The sequence below is a fragment of the Bactrocera oleae genome, chromosome 3 (assembly GCF_042242935.1).
Source record: "Bactrocera oleae isolate idBacOlea1 chromosome 3, idBacOlea1, whole genome shotgun sequence".
Lineage (NCBI taxonomy): Eukaryota > Metazoa > Arthropoda > Insecta > Diptera > Tephritidae > Bactrocera > Bactrocera oleae.
The window spans coordinates 865616-887747 of NC_091537.1; the positions used below are offsets into that span (position 1 = coordinate 865616).

At 33.3% G+C, this 22132-nt stretch overlaps 4 protein-coding genes and 2 long non-coding RNA genes across 14 annotated transcripts; 2 read left to right on the forward strand and 4 right to left on the reverse strand.

Moving 5' to 3' along the window:
- The first annotated feature begins 562 nt into the window (after positions 1 to 562).
- LOC106614966 (NF-kappa-B inhibitor cactus) lies at positions 563 to 10836 on the forward strand. Of its 2 annotated transcripts, none has more exons than XM_014230929.3 (7): positions 563 to 665; positions 1392 to 2215; positions 2446 to 2623; positions 2720 to 2930; positions 9584 to 9672; positions 9743 to 10000; positions 10401 to 10836. In XM_014230929.3, exons 2-7 carry the CDS (start codon positions 1554 to 1556, stop codon positions 10458 to 10460), a joined length of 1458 nt encoding a protein of 485 aa, XP_014086404.1. In that variant the 5' UTR covers positions 563 to 665; positions 1392 to 1553; the 3' UTR covers positions 10461 to 10836. The 2 variants fall into 2 exon arrangements, with proteins under 2 accessions (XP_014086404.1, XP_014086402.1); XM_014230927.3 differs by having other exon boundaries at positions 611 to 876.
- Positions 2508 to 4801, reverse strand: LOC138856307 (uncharacterized). Its single transcript, XR_011395482.1, has 2 exons — positions 3958 to 4801; positions 2508 to 3859 (listed from the first exon to the last, which is right to left on the reverse strand). It is a non-coding gene; the product is annotated as an uncharacterized lncRNA (long non-coding RNA).
- LOC138856308 (uncharacterized) lies at positions 5192 to 6143 on the reverse strand. The gene is made up of 2 exons (XR_011395483.1): positions 5860 to 6143; positions 5192 to 5769 (listed from the first exon to the last, which is right to left on the reverse strand). It is a non-coding gene; the product is annotated as an uncharacterized lncRNA (long non-coding RNA).
- On the reverse strand, positions 10552 to 14526 carry LOC106614921 (uncharacterized). 6 transcript variants are annotated; one of them, XM_036369549.2, is made up of 10 exons: positions 14360 to 14526; positions 14191 to 14299; positions 13933 to 14021; positions 13527 to 13664; positions 13292 to 13471; positions 13029 to 13222; positions 12875 to 12966; positions 12358 to 12771; positions 12127 to 12289; positions 10552 to 12014 (listed from the first exon to the last, which is right to left on the reverse strand). In XM_036369549.2, the coding sequence occupies exons 3-10, from the start codon at positions 13936 to 13938 to the stop codon at positions 11300 to 11302; spliced, it is 1902 nt and encodes a 633-aa protein (XP_036225442.2). In that variant the 5' UTR covers positions 13939 to 14021; positions 14191 to 14299; positions 14360 to 14526; the 3' UTR covers positions 10552 to 11299. The 6 variants fall into 6 exon arrangements, with proteins under 6 accessions (XP_036225442.2, XP_036225440.2, XP_036225439.2 ...); XM_036369547.2 differs by having other exon boundaries at positions 13933 to 14038; XM_036369546.2 differs by lacking the exon at positions 13933 to 14021.
- A 401-nt stretch (positions 14527 to 14927) lies between these two features.
- shv (DnaJ homolog shv) lies at positions 14928 to 16588 on the reverse strand. The gene is made up of 3 exons (XM_014231045.3): positions 15624 to 16588; positions 15343 to 15553; positions 14928 to 15223 (listed from the first exon to the last, which is right to left on the reverse strand). Exons 1-3 carry the CDS (start codon positions 16422 to 16424, stop codon positions 15168 to 15170), a joined length of 1068 nt encoding a protein of 355 aa, XP_014086520.1. The 5' UTR covers positions 16425 to 16588; the 3' UTR covers positions 14928 to 15167.
- Positions 16589 to 16916: 328 nt separating this feature from the next.
- crq (croquemort) lies at positions 16917 to 21997 on the forward strand. Of its 3 annotated transcripts, XM_014231044.3 has the most exons (7): positions 16917 to 17139; positions 17218 to 17394; positions 19871 to 20134; positions 20205 to 20507; positions 20571 to 21370; positions 21433 to 21523; positions 21583 to 21997. In XM_014231044.3, the coding sequence occupies exons 3-7, from the start codon at positions 20006 to 20008 to the stop codon at positions 21730 to 21732; spliced, it is 1473 nt and encodes a 490-aa protein (XP_014086519.2). In that variant the 5' UTR covers positions 16917 to 17139; positions 17218 to 17394; positions 19871 to 20005; the 3' UTR covers positions 21733 to 21997. The 3 variants fall into 3 exon arrangements, with proteins under 3 accessions (XP_014086519.2, XP_014086518.2, XP_069963051.1); XM_014231043.3 differs by lacking the exon at positions 17218 to 17394; XM_070106950.1 differs by lacking the exons at positions 16917 to 17139; positions 17218 to 17394 and adding an exon at positions 18835 to 18955.
- The last annotated feature ends 135 nt before the right edge of the window (positions 21998 to 22132 follow it).

A 22132-nucleotide genomic window follows, 5' to 3' on the forward strand; every position in this document is an offset into this window, starting at 1 on the left:
GGCAAGCACAACTAGGCGAAGCTTGGCCAAGCGTCAACTAAGACGTAAATGCCAATTATATACTATCCAACACGATTTGTATAGCTACAACTGCATGGTTTAACAACATGATACTTCGAGGTCTAGTTTTAATGACTAAGGATTACCTGGCATGTATTGGAATAAGTTAATGACAGCAGTTGATCTTAAGTGCGGAAACAAAACTCAACGTAAGGAATATTTTGCGGGAAATATGTTGCAATAAATTATAAAAACTTTATGCTTAATTATGGTTTCATGTACTTACCGATCAAATTATGGCAATTAATTTCGGCATATCACTTTCAAAAACAACTTCTACACTTTGTAGAGAAAAGAGTTCAAAAGAAACGTTATAAAATCATAAAAATTAAACCATTCACATATACAAAGGTATTCAATACTAAGCTTTCTAAACGTATTATTAAATACAATTACACCAATATTATTTGAAATTTCAATACTTTAAGCAACCGTCAGATGTAAAAATTAGAACTGGCAGTACTAATCGGAACGTTGTCACAATTTGTAGTAGAGCATTATGTACTAGATTGAAATCAAAATGGCGACCAAGCAACAGGCAATGTTGTCATTTTTGCCAGTTTTAACGAGAAAGCGAAGTAATCAACACACATTATGTGAGAGAGGTTGGCAGCAAGTGTTAAAATATAAGTTATTTAAATACATAAAAAGAAAGTATATATTTGTTTAGCCAAAGAATAATAAATTGAAGACAACAATTAAACTAATTTGGGCTTCTAGCGTACATAAACATTTCCGTATAGGAATAAGTAAAACAGCCGTTGATAGAAAATAAAAAAACATTTAATAAAACGCTAATTGAAGCAGTGAAAAAAGGTTCGTGTGAAGAAAGATGTAGTAAATATTTATATACATATGTAAATGCATTAAGCACATAAAAATAAATGAACAACAAAAACATGATTTGTGTAGTTCTTATACTGAAATTCTAAAGTGATTATAAATAAGTGAAAAACCCATCAAAGTACTTATTTTAAACTTTGCTTATTTCTAAAAAAATGTATTATTCATTGATTTTAAAATAAGGCTGTAAAACGTGTGATCCTTTAAAACTTTGTGTTGGGAAATATTGAATTCGTTTTTCATTCCAATACGAATGGAATGATTATATTTTGGCATCATATGTACAAACCTAAAATTATTGCAGTATTACCTTAATTCCTTGTTTACAGAAAGATCACTATAATTTTCCTTGCGTTTGAAACCTTTAGTTATATGTAATTCTTAATTTAGTGTTTTTAGTTTAGTAAAAGGTTTTTAATATAGGGCTTAGAATAATAATATTATTAAAATATATAATAATAATTCAAATTTAATTTCTATACTTTTAGAATTCTTTGGTCGAACGCAATGAATTTTCTTGCTATTAAAAGAAGTAAACTATTTGAGACAAGCATATGTGAATGAATAATATTTTTTAAAAGTGTAAATAACAATAAAAACAGTTTTAGTGAAAATTTATATTGGCAATTATATTTAAATAAAACTATAAAATGTCGAATAAAAATACTGCGGAATCTAAAAGTGTAAATAAGAACACCGACGAAGAAAGTGGTCATAAGAAAGAGGTTTCAGGAAATATAGACTACGATTTGGCACACGGTACGGATTCGGGGTTTCTTTCAGGACCCCAAAATTCTTTCTTCGAAGAACATGAAGAATCAAAACATAGTTCTGCTGAAAACATTAGTAACAGTTTTAATTCGCAAAATCCCAATATTAATAAATCAGTACATAAAGATGGTAATTATGCTAATATTAGCGATCATTGTCAAAAAGCTGCAGAGGAATTATGTATTGTTGATTCTGGCTGCATTGAGGAAGAAGAATGTGAATCCAACGATTTGCATGCCGACATTGTACAGCCCAATACAAGATCTCGACCACAAGTAATCAACTCTCCAAACCAAACCAGTGTATCTGAAGTTACAAGTTCACAAGATAATAAAATGAAATCAAAGCAAGATGTTGATGCTCATATTTCGGAACACTTTTGTAATCTTAGTTTACAACACGGTACAATAAATAATTTGGGCGCGTCTTGCAAAGATTCTACCGTGGACCCTGAACCAGCGATAACAACAAAGTCATCGACTGAACTCAATCAATTGCCAGCGTGGGAACAATACTACCAACAAAATGATGAAGGAGATACGTAAGTTCTTAGATATAAAAAATACAAAGTTTCTATTCCCATAATAATGTTGGAATTGTTGGAAAAAAATTAGCGAAAAAAATTTTCAAAGCACCGGGCTGTGGGCTGTCCTGAAAACCCTGGGGGGAATAGTCCCCTATGGGTTTAAATTAAAATTTAATTTGTTAAACTTTTTCAATAAAATATCACGGTTTCTTACTCATTTATTCTTAAAATAATTTTTTATTCAGCTATCTTCATTTGGCTTGCATATCGGGGTACGACAATGTGGTAGCTGCCCTTTTCCGCCTCGCTATACATCCTTGTCTGTTGGACATAAAAAACGATTACGGACAAACTCCCTTACATCTAGCTGCACTAACAAAACAAAGAAAAATCATGCGCATGCTATTGCTTGCCGGTGCCAAGGTATGTTTGACTACGGAAATTTATTATATGTTTACAATATTACATTTGAATTAAGTATATGATTTTGTAAATATGGACTCTATTCAATATTTGCAGCCAACCATACGCGACAACAACGGAAACACAGCCTTACATATTGCTTGCATGTCTGGTGATGAGCAATGTGTGAATGCTTTAACAGTTCCATTTAGTGCTTCAGAGATCAATGAAGCTCATCGTCAATTTGGTTACAGATCCAATGATAAGCGAGTTTCTTCCCTTAGTTATGAATGTTTACCCACAGGTTTGGAAATTCGCAATTACAATGGTAAGTTATTTATTTAACTCTTGTTTTCCAAATTTAGAACCATTTTTTGACTACAGTTGCTACAGATATTTGAATATAGTAGTTTATTAAAAGTATACACTTACAGTAAAATCAAATAAATATTTCCGGGTGAAAGGCAAATTATTTTAGTACGATTATTTGCTTGGTAAATAAAAATTTCCAAAAATATAAAAATTTGGCGACTGGCTGTGTTTCTCGGCTAGACAAGTGCGAAGACGGCATAACGGTAACGCAAATAAGAAATTCTCAGCATACATAGATAAATTATTTATAGACGTAATATTTCGCTAGGGGATAATATACTCATGTTTATGTGTGTATGTACATATTATGTGTTTTAAAATTAAACAGCCGTGGAAGCTATTGCCTTGAACAAAATTTACGTAAACATACATCATTTCATTCACGTACACATGTGTATGAATTTTTGCATATACAGAATAGACTTGAATACATAAATATGCACTTACATTTAATGTAAGTATATATATTTCTTAATTTTTTTTTGTTCATAGAATTGATACATACATATATATCTAATTACATATGAAAGAGAGAAGTATAAAAAATATTTATATTCAATGCGGCATTTCAGAACTCCGTAGATTTTTTGGCACATGCCAAAAGTGCTGACGTCAATAACAGTTCTTCCGAAGGAATATTTTAATTTTTGCACCCATCAATCGTAAAGTTTTTGTAAAGGCTGTAAATAATTGTGCCAACTCCGGTATGGGAAACAAAAATAAACTCATTAAATTATGTATGTTTGTATGTAAATATGTATGGATTAAACATTTGGTTGACTCAGGTATTAGCTTGTTTTAGGTAAACCTGTTACATTAAACACATCTATGTATATGTATGTCTGCACCAATAATGCCGTTAATGTATTGATCGGTCAAGTGGAGCTATAAATAGTAGAAGCCTTCAGTGTGGATACAAGGTACATTGGTATATATTCATTCAGTATGTATGTATACATATACATACATAAATTTTTTCTTACATTTATAGTATGATTATTATTGTAGCTAGAAGCAATGTCTATGTGTTAGAGCGACGGTTATAAAAACATAATGTTATTCTTTGAAAAAAAAAACACGAAAATTTGTGTACACTTAATTTTTTTATGTACTTTACCACAGCTGCCGAAGTCTTTTAACCATACAAATATTAAAATAAAATCAGAAAATCCAATCCGACTGTTGAATACATCGATTCCACCTTTGCGTCATTAAATCTTAATGCAATATACATGTATGTATGTACATACATATGCGTTTTTTTAAAGAATAAATCCGGTAAAAGGCGAGCAAAACAAGCAAACTTCAACACCGCAAGCTAAACGAAAGTTTGTTTCTTGTTTATTTGTGTACGTATGTATGTTTTTTTTCACGTTCTTTGCACAGACGTCAAATTGGCTGACACACAAAATTCTTCGTATATTTCGAGAAACTACCTCATTCGTAAAATTACATACATATGTATGTATATACAGAGATATTATATGTTCGAAAAGTAAAATTGCGCGAACGTTTCAAGGAAAATATTTGTACACCAATTTCTCTATAATAATGCACGTACTTTGATTTTTAAAAGATATTCAAAGTGACGTTATCTTGCTATGTGTATATGCTTTTTCTACTTGGCTTGGGGCAGGCAGTCATTGTCAACAGGTGTCCAGGTATGCTTGTTTAATCAGCTGCCAACGCACATCCTTTTGTTATTTAAGATGCTCGGGGTGACCTTTCTTTGCTTTTCCGAAACTGTGCTCTCCCATGGGAAGAGGGCCATAGCTATGTTAGTACGAGAGATGTTTTGACTTTGAAAGGACTTTTCTCTTAAACTATTTCGGCTTTTAAGCTGCAAACAGGAGTAACAATATGAGGATCTTATGTATTTTTCGTATTTTTATAAAATTTTTATCAGTAAAACAATTTTGATGTTAACGATTGCAAAAAATTTAAATATTTAATTTTGAGCAGCAAACAAAAACTTGTACATTTGCGTTGGGACCACTTGAAATGCAGTTATCAAGCAGGTACCGTTATTTTTGTCTGGTGCTATTTGCGTATGGTCAAAATATATATAATATTAATTGGTGAGCGAATTAATTTTGTGCGGTTGTACTTTGTATATACAGCTTAGTACTGTCTCCGCGACTGCATTCCCTAAAACAATTTACAGAATGTTAAATGCTGTTGACACAATAACAGATCATATGAAATACAGAAAACCAATTGCATTTACTTGAATGTTTATTTACATACATACATTACTATTATACTATATACTATATTTATATATGTATGTATGATGAACACATGCACCATACATACATAGTTTATAAACTTGTATCCCCATTGGTTAGTATTTTGACCACAATGAAACCAAAGCTCATTGCAGTCGTCGTATTTGATACGGTGCTAAATATAAAACATTTTGGGGTTTTCCCCAACACCAAATAACAAAAGCGTATGGCAACAGCATGATGAGGGCACAATTCCAAACAAACCGATTGTACAGAAGAGAAGCGAAAATAAAGCGAAAATAACAAATAACTGAAATAACACTGAAGAAGCTATACTTTCGAAAGCTGACGTTAAAAGTAACAAGCTTTGAATGAATACGATAATATATTCATACATACTTATGTACATATTATGTGAATAATGAATATACACATAGCGGAAGTATAGATGTAAATCCAAACAGGGTTAAAGAGGATAAAATCCGGGTTAATTCCGGTGTCGTAAAACCGCCGTTGTGGGAATTGCATGGATGTAAGACTTTAGTACTGGTATTTAGCCACAGGATTCTACGCAAACAGAAATATAAAGTTAATTTTTTTGTATGTCGTTAGTCATAGTTATCATAGTCGTAGTGGTAATGCTCTGTTTGTTATTACCATCTGTCATAACAGCTCCTCGATTTGTGTCCAAAATATTTTTGTAAATTGTTCGTGTTCGTTTTGGAAAATACCCACCGATAAATCGTTATCTTTTATGCTTTAGTGATGTCTTACTTCTAATTGTTAGAAGTTTCTTACCGCATTTCAATACTGCTGTTAAGATTACTTGCGAATCATGCGAAAAATTGCATTGATTAGATAAGGGAACAGATGATAATAAATATTTAAGGCGATCCCATCATGCAATGTATTAATACATATACATACATAAGTATGTATGTATGTATGTATATTTATATATAAATATAAATAACTGGAAAAATAAATAATTAAATTTTGGTTACATAATAACTGTATTCAAAATAAAAATTGCTATGTGCATTTTCATTTTACCTCTGACTTACGTTTATATAATCGACTATCTGCTTACTAGGGAGTCTCCAAAAACTATTTTATTCGGTTGCCTTTCATATTATTTGGGTGTCATGAACAGGTTTTACTCTATTTATTTATAGCAAACGTGCAAAACGCCAGCTATGTAGACTTATTGAAAATTAACTTTAAATAGCGAAATATGTTCATAGATTGGCCGAGTATAACGGAATGTTTTTCAAATCGTTTAACATTTATTTTAAAGAATCGCAACAAATCCTTCTAATTTAGAATTGACGGCATCGACATTGGCATTGGCTACGGAAGTAAACTTCTTAGACATGATCTAACTAAATACTGAAGTTAATAAAGTATGTGAATTTCGAGTAAGTGTATGTGCTATAGAATATTTTCATTTTTATGATGATATGCTGAATTTCTTGAACTCGCTGAAAGAAATCAAAGTAATTTTTTTACTTAATATCGTTTAACCATTTTATTGGTGCACGTGTTACTTTCTCGGCTTCTTCGTCTTGTCTTAGTTTGTTTTATTCGTTTTGAGGTTTATTATAGCGGCATTTCGTTGAAAGTTATCGCTGGGGTTTTTTGTTATTTCACCTGCTTTACGCAAGCGTTTATGCTTTTATTACAGTTGTCTCTACAATCGTCACATAACTGAAGGCATTCACCAATTCACCGTTACATTGTTACTTGTAAGTGCCAAATGCTTTTGTATTTCCTTGCTTTCGAATAGGCGGAAAACCCGCCTTTATTTAGTGTTCGTGCGATCTTAAATACGAAACCGCATTGGCCACAGACGCATCGTACATCGTTCATATACAGCTTGAATATTTTACCCTGCAGTGAAGTTAATTATTTCTTAACTATCTTACAACTAGTTTGAACCTTATACTAGTTAATGAATTAACTACGATTGATTGCAGATAACTAGCAAAAATGTTTATATTTACATATATCGAAATTGTTTTCCGATTGCGTAAAACTTCAAGCTTCTTGTTGTTAACTAATTCTTATCAAGATTGCAGGGGCCATTGGAAGAAGGTAATTGCTTGATTAAGCTTTTATCTCATTGAAAAACCCTACCGTACTAGTGTGTACATACATGTGTATATATGTATATATGTACGTATGTATGTTATGTATTGGGGAATTCATGAAGATCTAAAACTTGGCAGTAACAGTTACTCACTCTTATGTCTTATCTTTAATGCAAAATTGTGTTTGTTTGCTTATAAATGCGTTTGTGGTTGGTAATTCACAGTCCATTCAATTTCTCGGAGATTTACTCGGACTTTAGTTTCCCGACATGCTCCGACAATTCACATGAATCTACATCAATCGACCATTCAAATGTTTTTGATGAGTAATATTTAAGGCAAGATTATAATTTTGACTAAATGTCACACATACAAACATATAAACATATTATTTAGACTATTAATAATATTAAATTATACGAAAACCTCGTGTTTCTCGTTACTTGCAGGAGAAACTGCGCTATAAGGAAATATACATATGTATGTATGTACCATATGTACGTATTCAAAGCAATGTAATATTATTTATTTTTGATGTTTTCAATTACTTGGAATTTGTAGTGCGAATTTTATAAGTAAGAATGTTAGTTCTGTCCTGCGTTATCGCTAAAAAGTATTTCTGAACTTACCAATGCTTAACAGGCTTGTCCTTCATATAAATATTATATGTAGGTACTTTATGCATTATTCTAGCGTGTGTGTTCGTTTTTTTTATACCAGATCAATTACTCATTTCTCATTTGAATTCCTACTGGGTTGCTGTCGCTGTCATATAACGATGATTGTTAGCATTATTGTTTTGTTTTTGGCTTTGTTAATTTTAGCTTTTACGAACTTAACTCACATTTCTGTATGCAAAAGTATTGTTGCTTACTTGTGTACTTTATTGTGGGAATTTCTCGGGTTTTTTCTGAACACACACATAAGCGGCCGATAAGTGCACAGGCACGTTTGTTCGGCGTCATCGTTCGATTGCCATGGTTCACTGCTATCATGTTTATATGAATGTGCATATATATATATATTTGTATATATATATATTTATATATATATATATATATATATGTATGTATGTATGTCATTACTGTGTGGGTTAGTTAAAAATGCTGAAAAGTTTCAGTTCCGTCGTATGACCTCTTCTGTATATATATACATATGTGTATAAAGTAAATTGTATTTATGAATGTACATTTGAAATACTCGTTTCTGTCTTGAAATACCGTTGGCACTTTGTTTAGATTATTTCATTGTCCAAATGACAGCTTAAAAGCACGAACTGCGTACTTAGTTCTGAACTAAAAGCTTGGTTTGTTAGTGGCGAATCACACACGAAGGATTTTGTTGCCGGGGGTCTCGTAATTTGTCGGCGAGAGGGCGAAGAGTTGTTCATGGTCGAGCAACACGCTTTGTGTTCGTAGCAGAAGCGTATAAGAATTTGAGAATGAGATATGAAAATAAATTCAGAAAATTGCCCGACTCCAGTTACCGGTAATGAGCAACTAATATTTTCACGTCTGAACTCGCACTTATTGTATCAGCGATATAAGTAAATGAGGTTACCAATCTCTCAACATTCATTCATAAATTAAGTATGGTTTGGTTGGAGCGCCGTGACCCAAAGTCTACGTACATACGCTTACATAAACGTATGTATGTATATATTATATCGTAAACAGATGTGTATATCTATATGTATATAAAACAACTTAGTAAAAAATATACTATATGTACTTATATATTTTATGTTCGGTTATATTCGGTTTTAAATTTGCTGGTATAACGAAAACCATTATACATACTTACATATGTGATATATATAAAAGTAATGGGTAATTCGTAAACCGATTTCACACTTTCGACATTAAACCGCAGAATATCCAATATTTTATATTCACTTAGATATCCTACATATTGACCGATATATACGGCATAAAATCAATCGCAGGTTGAACTTTTTTCATTAGCTATTAGTTATAGCTCAACTCGTCTCGTCTTCCAAATCATTTATCTACATACATATATACATACATATAAAAAATTGTATATCTAACTCGATTAGTTTAAGGTCTTTAAAGCAACCGTTAGGTGAACAAAAACTATTACGCTCTGTGCAACATGTTGCGAAAGAATAGAAATAAAATAATTATGTTTTATATATGGAAACATTTTGAGCTTCATTTGATTTGCATCGATCATTTGAATCATAACTTTTTCATGTTTTAACTTTGTAATTAATGTTGCCTCATAGAATATTGAATATTGAATATAAGTATATATTGTATTGCTTTTAGGCGAATATTGTGTTCATTTGGCTGCCGAAGGAGGCCATTTACAAATACTAAAAACTTTAGTACAGTCTGGAGCGGATATTAATGCCAGAGTAAGACTTTTAAATTCCATGTGGAACCATAATAACATAAGTTCTAATAAATGTATTTGAATGTTTGCAGGAAGGAAAAGGTGGATACACACCTCTACATATTTCTATTGAAAAGGGTAATGAGGAGTTATTTAATTTCCTCCTGGATGATTGTAAACCGAACTTGGAAGCAACCACTTTCGGGCGGCTGACTGCATATCAGCTAACATGCATTCTGAAGAGGTCACAAATGCAAAGCAGTTTAGAAAAATATGGCGCAGAGCCATTATCACCACCGGATAGCGAATGTGAAAGCAGCGACGACGAATCGGATTTTGAAGAATCTAAGGTGAGATAGAAATCCAAATTGAAAGGTGATAGCCAATGCAAGATGAATGAAGATCCAAATAATTGATCAGATCAATTCAAATAAGTTAGAAAGAAGAGATACACAAACAAATTTGTGTTCAGCTTTATTAAATCGTACCTCATGTGTAGAAATTATTTTTTATATAAACTAGTAAAAACATGGAAAAAATAAATAAATAAATAAATCTGACTAGAAATGTATACTCGTATATGTAAATTTATATACTTTTGAAGTGACAAAGGTTAAGAAAAGTTTTACTTTTTTTATTATTTTCATTAGTTATGTTAGACTTCTTTGGCTTAGTTTTCCATTTTTATTTTCTGCTTATACTTGCTTTTTAGTTCTGTTACGTTGGAGTTTATTTTATTTTTATTTTCAGAACTATGACAGATTCGTCGACACGGGATACTTCGGAGGCAATGCTATGGCAGTCATGTAAAAACCAAGAACCGCCTCGTTTGGCGTATCTTTTCGTTTAAGGGAGTACCTAAATACACTCGATGTACTTAAGTTTATTAAAAATTTAAGAATACGAATTCATAAATGCCGAACGAAATTAGAAAACTATAAGCATATCTTTACCGTTAAGTAGTTAAAAAATTGGTTTATAAAATCTCGATATTCTAAATAATGTATAAATTAATATAATTTTCATGAACGTATTTTACAATAACTGTGACATGACTGTGGAACTAAATATTTATCATATAGTAAAACATATGAAAAACAACCAATATCTTCGTATAAAGGGACTTAAAATAATAAAATAATAATATATGTATGTATGTATATGTTGCTAACGCAACAATCGAAAACTGAAATGGTTTTAATCTATACTTTTGGGAAGAAACTGATTTCAACGACGCGTCTCCCGATTCTCCTTTGAAGTTGAATTTGGGTCGGGGTTGGTCACAAAATTATGTTACCTCGAAATGTAAGCCACATTATTTACATGTAGTATAAATGCATGCACAATTTTAGTTTGATTGTTTTGTTTTTGGAAATTTATTTAGAAATATTTACTTTATTAATGAATAATTATGACATTTCGATGCTTTGAGTATGCTTTCAAGCCCCGAGAGAGTTTCGAGCATATACATAATACTCGTATATATATCGATGCAATGGCGTTGTGCAATGTATGTGAGTGTATTACAAGTATTTAATTTTTAATTTTTTTTCATTTTACTGTGTACTGCCCTAATGCATCTGCCAAGTGCAGCCGATCTCTTCAAAGCCAATAAATAATGGCGATCAGCTGCATATACGTACGAGTATTTATTCGTATTTATCAAAATAGCGTTTTTTTAGATCTGGCGGATACGTAACATAGATGTAATGCTCATTTTGGCCTATGTCATTCTGCATAAATTCATGAATAGATGATGAAGCGCGTAATGAATGCTGAGAGGCGCCACTATTCCGATGATGAGAGGTTAGGGGCCGTGGGTGAGTATTGTAATGCCGTCCTCCTCCCGCAGCCACACTCATGCTCGGTTCGCTATCCAACGTTGTGACGCCGGATGTCCCCAGACCTGCGGTGCTCGCAGACTTTGGTGCACCGCCGGAACTGTTCATCGACTTGCCACCTACAGTTGTAACCGCTGTTGTGGCAATAGGTCTACTTGTATAGTCGCGTCGGTCTAAAATGTCCTGTTGGTAAACGTGACTCTGCGTCGGTACATGTCGATGGTGTGGTGTTCCAGCCATGTCGGCTACCGTTGAAGTGTTCTGCGTATGGGACTCGGTCCTGTATCGTCTTGGACTGTGGCGATAGTCGTATTGAAGTTGTTCGGGGTATAATTCGTGGGCCGACTGTTGGTAATAGTAAGGCTGGGCCGCGTTCTGACGCATGCCACTGTACATACCGGTAGACGTCATTGTCTGGTGCTGCTGCTGCTGTTGCTGGTGCGGGTGTTTTATTGGACCCGATTGCTGATACCGTTGGTACATGTAATCGTGTTGATTTGTATTGATTATCGTCTCCTCGGAACTGAAATAGACAACTTTTGCTTAATCACAAATCATTCAAGAACAGTGTGTTGCTTGACTTAAAATTACATCACTTGTCGTCGCTGATGTGAATACACGCATTAATTACTTACTCAAATAATATCCAAATAATGTAGTAGCAAAAGCATACTCCAGTCGATAACACGAAAATTAGTATTAACGTCAACCCCCAAGGAAATGTGCGGGACTCAAGCGGACCATCCTCCCAATAGCGTTCGCATGATAAATACCAACAAACGGCTCTATTCATTTCCTCTGCAATAGATGTTATACATATATATAGAAATATACTATGTACCAGATTTTAAGTAATTTGGACCAACCTTCCATTTCTTTAAACATCTGATCCGTCATAGTCAACAGAAGACCAGAGATGCAACTGCGAACCAAAGCCTCGCATTGCAATTTCAGCTTGTTAAGTTCTTCGGCCTTGCAACTGGAGCGGGTCTTCTGAATGTTTCCATTATCGTTTTTGTGCGTGCTGCTATTGTCAGGTTGATTCGTATTTCCCTCGTCTGTCTCATTGTGATCTTGTTCCTTTGAGCCTTTCTTTTTGGCTTTCTGACTACGGGGGTGTGTTGGCGTTTGTGTATTGGCAGCCTTGTTGTGCTCCGCATTTGTAGAACTTCCTGTTGAATGTTCACCGTCAGCATGTCCCTTTTTCATATTTTTTATTGGTTCATTGGCAATGATGGTTGTCGTCTGCTTGCTCTTTTCAGCAATAATTATATTTTCGACTATATTTTTGGACAGGAAGTTTGATAGGGATTTCGGATGGGTTACCAATTGAGAGTAGGATCTACATACATATATATATATATATATGTATATATAACTTACCAGTGTCCTTAAATTTATTCTGACCAATTTTGTCTTGACATAATTGACGAGTTTGTACTTTAGCCGCTCGTGTACCGCCTATAGATGAAGTCCTACGAGGAAAAAATATAAATTGTAATACTCATAAATTTGAAAACAAATTTATTCATTTTACCTTAGAGGTATCAAACTCAAATATGGCGTATTCGCCTTAGCTAATGCCGAATTCTGACCCAGAGAATCGCCCCAAACTTCAATATCGGTGACGACATGCTGGTCGCTGGTGGTCAAGCTGGATGATTCCTCTGTTTGGAATACTTCGCATCGCATTATATCACAAAAATCCGCCAAGCAGACGGCATCCTCAGCCTAATTAGAGGAATGTAATTATGTAAACGACAATGTTCATATGTATAAAAGCTGTAGTTGTTTTCAAACCTCATTAATGATACTTTTGTGACGCGTCTCAAAATGTAAGTCCAAAAATCTTTCTTGATAGAAGCTTTTACCACACAGGCGACATGTCCACTGGGTCGGTCGGTCTCGTTTTTTGGCATCTTGGTATGGAGAAAAAACATCACGTAGCGGATGTAACGGGCATTCTAAAGGTAATTTCGCCTAAAAGTAGACAATTTCAGCAAACGTGTTCATACGTTCTACCAAATGGACTTACCGAATATTTATCCAATATGGGTATCCACTTTGAACGCACTATTTTGCGTACTAAGCGACTGCTATCTTTGGAGCAAAGCAACTTTATTATATGTGTTTGAGGCCATGGTATAAGCAGTAAAAAATAAATTAAAGTTATCTGCAAGAAAAGTGCGGATTAGTAATTAGTCTCTAGTTTAATACAACCAACTTCAACTAACTAAGCTGAAGGCATTAAGATAGTAACTTAAAGTGGTAACTTAAAGTGGTAACTTCTTAAAGTGGTGAGAAGGCAAACTCCAGTTATATAAATAAAAGTAAGGATTATTCCAAAATTATTTCCCCCTGATTGAATTTGGTTTTAGTGTTTGTCTGTTTTTGACACATACATGCATATATGTAAATGATAATACAACATCGGTACGTACATACATAATGCTGAGCCGGTTGTAAGTAATTTTTAGGTCACTGACGGTTGAAAAACAAGAGAAAATCGATAGCCTAGTAGAGGACGCCGCTGCTAGAAATAATAAACTAATAACAGAGCTTGTTGTAGTGTGAAAATGTAGAGGAAAATGTGGAATATGTGTATAATTTACTGCTTCACAGTTTGAGATACTATTCATTTCTATTGTCCATATTTATATATCTATAAATATATCAAATGTATTATATATATCACTTACCTCTATATGAAAATATTTACGCGACATTCATAAGAATAACTTTACAAATTTGGCAGAAAATATGAAATGGTTGAAGCTTTTCAACTAACGGTATAGGTAAACCGTCCAGCTTATAAAAATTAATAGTTTTAAGTAATTTTGGTAACTTTTCAAATGTAATAAGACTTACTCCACTAATGAACCATTTTATAAATATAATCGCTCTTAAATATATTGAACATTTCCCCCGGTTTTATTAAGTCACAACGCGTTTGCCTTGCAAGACGTGCCTTCATGCTCTAGGTAATACTGGTTGTTCGAAATTCGATTATCCTTTTCCTTTACCCTGTAAGTATATATATATTCGTTGTCGGCGGCAGTGTTGCTTCCATTAGAAAATCTACCCTGTCCTGCATTTAGTTTCTGTACTGCCGGAAGCCGTGTTGCATTTAATGTTGACGTTTAAATACGTATGTACCATATATATAAATAATATTAATTTGTTTTCAGATCTAATTTTTTTGTATTATTTACTACTAGCAGGAGGAAATTTTTTGGAATAGGCGAATACTTATTAGGCAACTAGTACACCTCAGAAGTACATACATACATTTGAAGATATTTTGCTACCTTATTAAGCTCGAAAGCTTTTGAGCTGAATTAACTGTGTATGTTTTAAGTACAATTATGGTGAAAAAACGTATATATAGAAGATCGCATTTTTTATTACTTACCATTTTACATTATTAAAACAACCATTTAAACAAAAATGTTATATTTCGTCTCGTGTAGCATCATTTGGTATTTTGTAATAACTTAGAATTTACTTTAATTATTTCAGTTGAAATCTATTTAACCCGACGTTAAAAAATAACTTAATTTTAAAGTTCAAAATATATGTTACAATTTAAATATTACTAGTTCACTTGTCTAAAACAATTTTAGACAAAAAATTCATTAATTAACTAAAAATTATCAGTGAATGCTATTTTCAAATTTCACAGCCCGTTGTAAACCCTGTTAATGGACGTCTGATCAAGTATTTTTTTAAGATCTGAAAAAAGTACATATGTAGTGTATATTATATATATATATGTATATTAGATAGTCGTACAAAATTTTTTGTTTTATACGCCCTTTAATTTAGACTAAAATGTCATTTCCAAAACACACCTTCTTTTTCGGCATCGTTTAACTCTTTTTTTGGAAACTCCACATCGAATGTTATATATAGATTGCCTTGCAAATTATTATTTTCATAATTTGGGATACCTTCACCCTTCTTACGGATGCGTGCACCTGGCCATGTTATTTTTTCCCGAGTAATGCTCACAGCGTGACCATCCAAGTGTGTGATATTCATAGTAAATCCAATAAGCGCATCCTAAATTAGAGAGATATTTATTATAAACAATGTGAATGTATGGTATGTGTCAATATAATTGCAAACCTACCTGTAAACTTATTGTAACGTTCGTGTACAAATCATCACCTTTTCTCTGGAAACTCTTATGCGGAGTTTGCATTATTTTAATTATAAGATCGCCGGGCTCTCCATCCAAGTGGGGCTCACCTTCGGCAACAAAACGTGTTTCTTGCCCATCTACCATACCTGCTTCAACTTCAACTTCTAATGTACGTTCCTCATTGACAAGTTTAACGTTTGGACATTCATCACATACCGTTTGCTGTATCATTTGGAATCGACCGGGACCCAAATTGCGAGTTACCATTTCTTGACGGCAATTACACTTACGTGTACCGGTAGCCGGTTTTAGCACCGGTTTGTTTCGAACAATTTCTACAAAGTTGCCGGAATACAACTCTTCCAAAGTCACATATAAGTTCATTACAATATTGGCTCCGCGAGCAGCTTGATGTTCATGTGGATCACCGTTACCAAAGTGAAAACCAAAATCACCAAAGAAACTAGCGAAAGGGTCTGCTCCATGATCCATCATTCCATCTTTTTTAAGACATTCCTCGCCACATCGATCATATGTTTTTCTTTTGTCTGGATCAGATAGTACTTCATATGCCGCACCCAAATCTTGAAACTTTTCAGAAGCCGAGGGATCATCCTTGTTTTTGTCCGGATGCAGTTCTTTCGCTAGTTTTCGGTATGCTTTCTTAATTTCATTTGTTGAGGCCGACTTTTTTACATTAAGAATTTTATAGAAATCTCGACCCGCAAACGCAACACTCAAGAGGCAAAAAGCAATTTGCACAAGAAAGATAAGTGCTAAGGTTCTCATCGTTGAAATTTTAACTTTTTAAATATATGTCTTACTTATTTAATGTATTTATTTATTTTCATAATTTAAAAGATCTTATTTAATTCTAATCTTTAAATTTCGCTGGCAAATGTGCGAATTACATTGATACACTAACAATATTTTTGTGTGCGTGTTCGTGGTTAGCGCTGATTGGCTACCACTCTGCTGTCAAAAACGTAGAGATGCTACTAATAACGAATTTAATATCGTAAATTAATAATTGACAAAATTGGCCGAAAGTCTTCATAAATTCAAAAAATTAAAAAGTACTCGATTTGCTCAACCATAAAAATAGTATGACAGATAATTAATCCTTACATTATTGTAATAAACTGTATTACGCGTTGGCATTTTTATTTTTAAAAGAAGTAAATGAACTATATGAGTATATACTAAAAATCTTTTCGTGGAGACCGTTTGTTATTACCTACGAATCAATGTCACCATGGTGAATGGTTTATTTTTGTTAGGCGTTTAGTTTTTTCTTATAACTTTTCCGAAAATTATATTTATTTACGAAGGTTTAAGAAATAATAGTGATCATTGTACAATCTATCTTTGTGAATTGTGCAATGGTTTGTTCAAAAAGAGTAGAATGTGATAAAAATAAGAATTATTGAAGCTATTGTCACCACATATAACAATGGGAATTAATAGATAACAAATTGCAAATCTTGGTTGTTTACCTAATAATGTATGTATATATTATATTAATATAATTAAAGATTGTGGGACCTATGCATGTATAAGTGAATTTATCTTCAATACCTAGGTTGCAACAATAGCCAAGTTGCTATTTGAAATCAAATATTTTCTTGAATTCATAATAAAATCAAGTGTATGTAGAAACAGTGAAAATATAGTGGAGTCGAGATTATTAGAAAACCTACTTCTGAGTCATCCTTGCTTCTGATGTAGTCTAGCTTTTAAAGAGATTAGAGCACTGCACGTAAGTTCATCTAATTAGTCATAGTTAACCGTTCGTAATGTTACGTTTTGAAAAGTTAATCGAAACAGAATTTATTAAAATGCCTCTTAGAACTACTTTTGAGTTATCTATTTACGTAGTTTTCTTGTGGATAGTGAATTATCGGAATTTCACAGCAGTAGTTATTTAGTTTCATATGCTATATGTCTTTGTCCGCAAAAATTAATGATTTTCTAACGGTATGTGTGTGCATATATGTGTTATGTACTAGCTTTTTCCCTTCGAGACTAATATAATATAAACGTTATAAATATGTATGGCGTTGTTAAACAAATTTAAATGCACACACATTTATATATAAACTTGAACTTAAGGCGATACATACATTTGTAGTTGAAACAACTACTAGAATCAATGTGCTGACGGTTACCATATTAGAACGGACTTGATTTTATATCCGGACGAAGGCTGTCAAATCGCCAACATTTCCTCTAATTTATTTGTGGATTAGTTTCTGCCGCTATTACTACAACAGTATTGTGTTCACATAAGCTATTCCCTTCTCCTCAAAAAGTATTTATTTCTATTTCTTAGGACTCCAATTCATATAAGCCGATAAAAATGTACGAATGTATATTCACACATAGATAGATAGATCTATCTATATATCTCTATATCTTATAGATCTATCTATCTATCTATGTCGTATGAAAATTCTTTGAATGTTGCAAAAATACTAAAAAAACAAAAAAATAGGTAAACTTCGGCCCTAAAAGTGTACAAAAATATCTTTGGCTTGATTTTGATCCCTTAGTTTGTTTGAAGCGATATCCTATAATGGTCCGATATCGGCGGTTTCGATAAATGAGTAGCATCTTGAGGAGGAAAGAACGTGTGCAAACTTCCAGATCGATATCTCAAAAACTGAGGTAGTTCGCGTATATGCAGACAGACGGACATGGATAAATTGACTCAGCTTGTCACGGTGATCATTTATATATACCCTTTATAGGATTTTCTTCTGGGTGTTACTAACTCCATGGCAAACGTTATATACCCCGTTCTGGGTATAATTATATGTTGTATTATTATTAAGTGAAGTTTTATAACAATATATCTAAATATATATAAAAGAGAACCACAAATATGGTATATATATATATTTGCATCTACATATATATGTATGTCGTATTCAATCAATTCCACCAATGAGCCTATCAAAGTTTAAAAAATATATGCAGTATTTCATATTGAATGGTCACAATAACAATTGTTTCAATATTATCTAAAATACCAATTCTTAATGCCGTTCGAAGCGACTACTATTGCGTCTCGGTATAAACAGTTTGAAGTCTATAATTAGCGATAACGCCGTATCTGTAGGCTTTTGATTAGATGTTAAATGTAATTGGATTCGAGGGAGGCACTTATAAAAGAGATTAGTTGTTAAATGCAGTTTAGTTTTCATTTTAATCTACTTTGAATGTGAATTGTTGCAATCGGCAACAGTTAACTGCACATATTCGCAACATATATATATATATATATAGACATACTGAAATACTGCTGAATTGTTCATTAGGTATGTCGGTAAATAGCACAATAGTCTACACAAACTTGTTTTTATAGTTGATTGTGCAACTGGGTAATTTACTCGGAGAATAACTACTTAAAAATTTACCAAACTCGTTCTATAAAGTATAGTATAAAATATTTTCGTTCTGTGTTGTTTGTATGACATCTCGTTCGTCTTTTAAGATATAAGATTTAGGACGTCTTTATGTTGAAAGCGTGGCTGGTTAAGTCGGAAACTTTCGTCGGGTGCGACGATTGCTACTAAAATCATTATCTGACGTGGATTAGTATCGAAATCTTTTGAATGTAAGGGACGCGCAGTTGTTCTGTGACTTACGCAGATAACGGACGCCACTTTTTTTGCCTTATCCGCCGAAGGCTACAGACCATCTAATACCTCTTTTCCTACTGCCTGCCCTATGGAACGAAAGTCGAATATTTGAAAAAGTCAGTTCAATTTCCGAAGTATATAATATACAAATGCGAGTATATTCACATTACGTACATATATATAAATATGTGTACAAGTGGATACAATGATAATTAGCGATTGGACATATGCATAAACTTAGTATGTATGCATGTGTGTACTACGCCCGGTTAAAGTTCATATTCGAACTGAACATGGCTTTGTTTTCAACTTCTGAAATGTCTTATCGCTCTTTAGTTGCTTCACATTTAGCAAAATGCGTTTTGTTAACCCATAATACAATTATTAAAACTTTATTGAAATCACTCGAAAAACAAATATTTGTCCTCACTTACACACACTAAATCCATCCGATAATCGTATTTTTCCGAATCGGTTGACACTCCAATATTTTAATATGCCAATTCATATGCATATACCATATGTAGCTACTTCTTTACCATTTAAAAATTTACTTAAAACTTAATTAAAAATTTTATAACTTTTTTGCAGTAAGAGCCAAAGCTGAGTAGGCACACTCTGAAATTTTCTCTTCACTTAACGAAAATAAACTATTGCTTGTGAACATATTTTAATTTTAAGTCTGCGTGTTCTAGTTTAAAGAAAATTAAAAAAAAAAGAAACAAGATGTGTTGTGAAGCTTGTAGCGTCACTCAGCGGAAAGCATGGGTTTTTGGCTTTGGCACTTTCTTCACCGCTATCGGCATCGCTCTGCTTATATTTTGGAAGGACATCGCTGATAATATTATGAAAAAGGTTAGTATGCATTTTAAAAGATAAAAAAAAAAAACGAATTAATATAATTGATGTGTTGAAATATTTTCAGAATTTGGTAATTAAAGTTGGTTCAGAAGGCTATAACAATTGGGTGGAAGCACCCATTCCAATTTATTTGGAATTTCATTTGTTTAACTGGAGTAATCCTGAAGAGATAAGAAACCCGAACGTCAAACCCCATTTTGTGGAAATGGGACCATATGTTTTTCTTGAGAAGCACTTGAAACAAAATATTACGTTTTTCGAAAACAATACAGTGTCGTACTTTCAAAAGCGAACCTGGTTTTTCGATGAGCAGCGATCTGATGGTTCTTTGGATGACATGGTGACAGCTGCTCATGTGATTACAGCGGTAAGTGGAAGGAAAACTAGTTGGTGATAGCAATTCTAGGTAAATTGGTTTTCTTTTTGGTAGACTGTTGCTGATCAGACGAGACATAGAAACAAGTTGATCAAAAAAGTGGTTAATTTCATGCTGAATCGTGAGGGCGGTGAGCTCTACACAACGAAAACAGTGCGCGAGTGGATCTTTGAAGGTTACAAGGATAGGCTTATCGATTTTTTAAACCTTTTCAATACAACAAAAATAAAGATACCATACACTCGCTTTGGCTGGTTAGTTGACCGCAATGGTTCAGCCGAATATGACGGCCTATTCACAATACATAGTGGTGTCGATGATATGGCTAATTTGGGTCGCTTGACGCATTGGAACATGAAGAATGAGACGGGCTTTTATGAGACACCATGTGGCACCGTTAATGGCACCACCGGTGATCTATTCCCACCGAATTTAAGCTCTAAGCAAGAAATAACCATCTTTGCCACAGACGCATGCCGTTACATGAATTTGGCACCAAATGGTACTGTAGAAAAATACGGCTTAACAGCATACAATTGGGTAGGGACGACGGAGACGCTTGATTCTGGTGAAAATTATCCAAATCAGAAATGTTTTTGCGATCCAAACTTCGACGAATGCCCGAAAACCGGAGTTGTGGAGTGTAAAAAATGCCGGAACAATGCACCAATTTATGCCTCTTTTCCACACTTTCATTTGGCTGATCGTAGTTATCTAGACGCAGTATCAGGATTAGAACCGGATTCTAATAAGCATAGTTTCAACTTGGCAATAGAACCAATCACTGGCGTACCTCTCCAAGTAAATGGCCGTTTGCAAATCAATATGATGATCGAACCTGATAATGACTTCGAGTAAGTTTGTGGAATATATGAGTTTCTTAAATGTGTATGTATATAAATGTATGTGTATTTAGCATTTATCGTGGCGTACCAAAATTCCTGATGCCGATGTTTTGGTTCAATCAAATAGCTGTATTAGATGAGAGATTAGCTAGTAGAACGAAGGTAAGAATCTGCACTAAGTGCGTACTTGTAGTATAAAGTTGATATATTTGCCATTTCAGCTTGTAATCAATTTGGGAGATTATGGGTTCTATACCGGAATTGTTTTATTAACAATTGGAGCAATCTTCTTTATTGTTGCTATAGTTTTGACGATGACAAAGCGATGGAAGCGCATACCTAATGATGATGAGGACATGCTTACGAATTAGGCATTATTATCGATTATTAAAAGTATAAACTAAACAAAAAACTGGGTATAACCCATTTTATAGTATCTTCTATTGTACAAAGTCACGTTAACAGTAGCCAAAGTGCCAGCAGTTATTCCGGCTGCGAAAACAAGTCTGTGAATATATGCATGCTATACTTATAACAATTTACTTTGCAATTATATTAAATTATGTATTGTAAAACGCTGAGTTGTGCTTATATATATTTTTTTAATATGCAATAAATATTATTTAATGTTACAAATCTTTTATATGAAACGGAACAAATGCATGCTGCAATTTACACAATCTCACTTCTACTTGTATATATGTTCTAACTAACGCGTACATCTGGCTCAGAGTTTGATTTATATAACTGTTGTTGAAAGTCTTGCGCTGT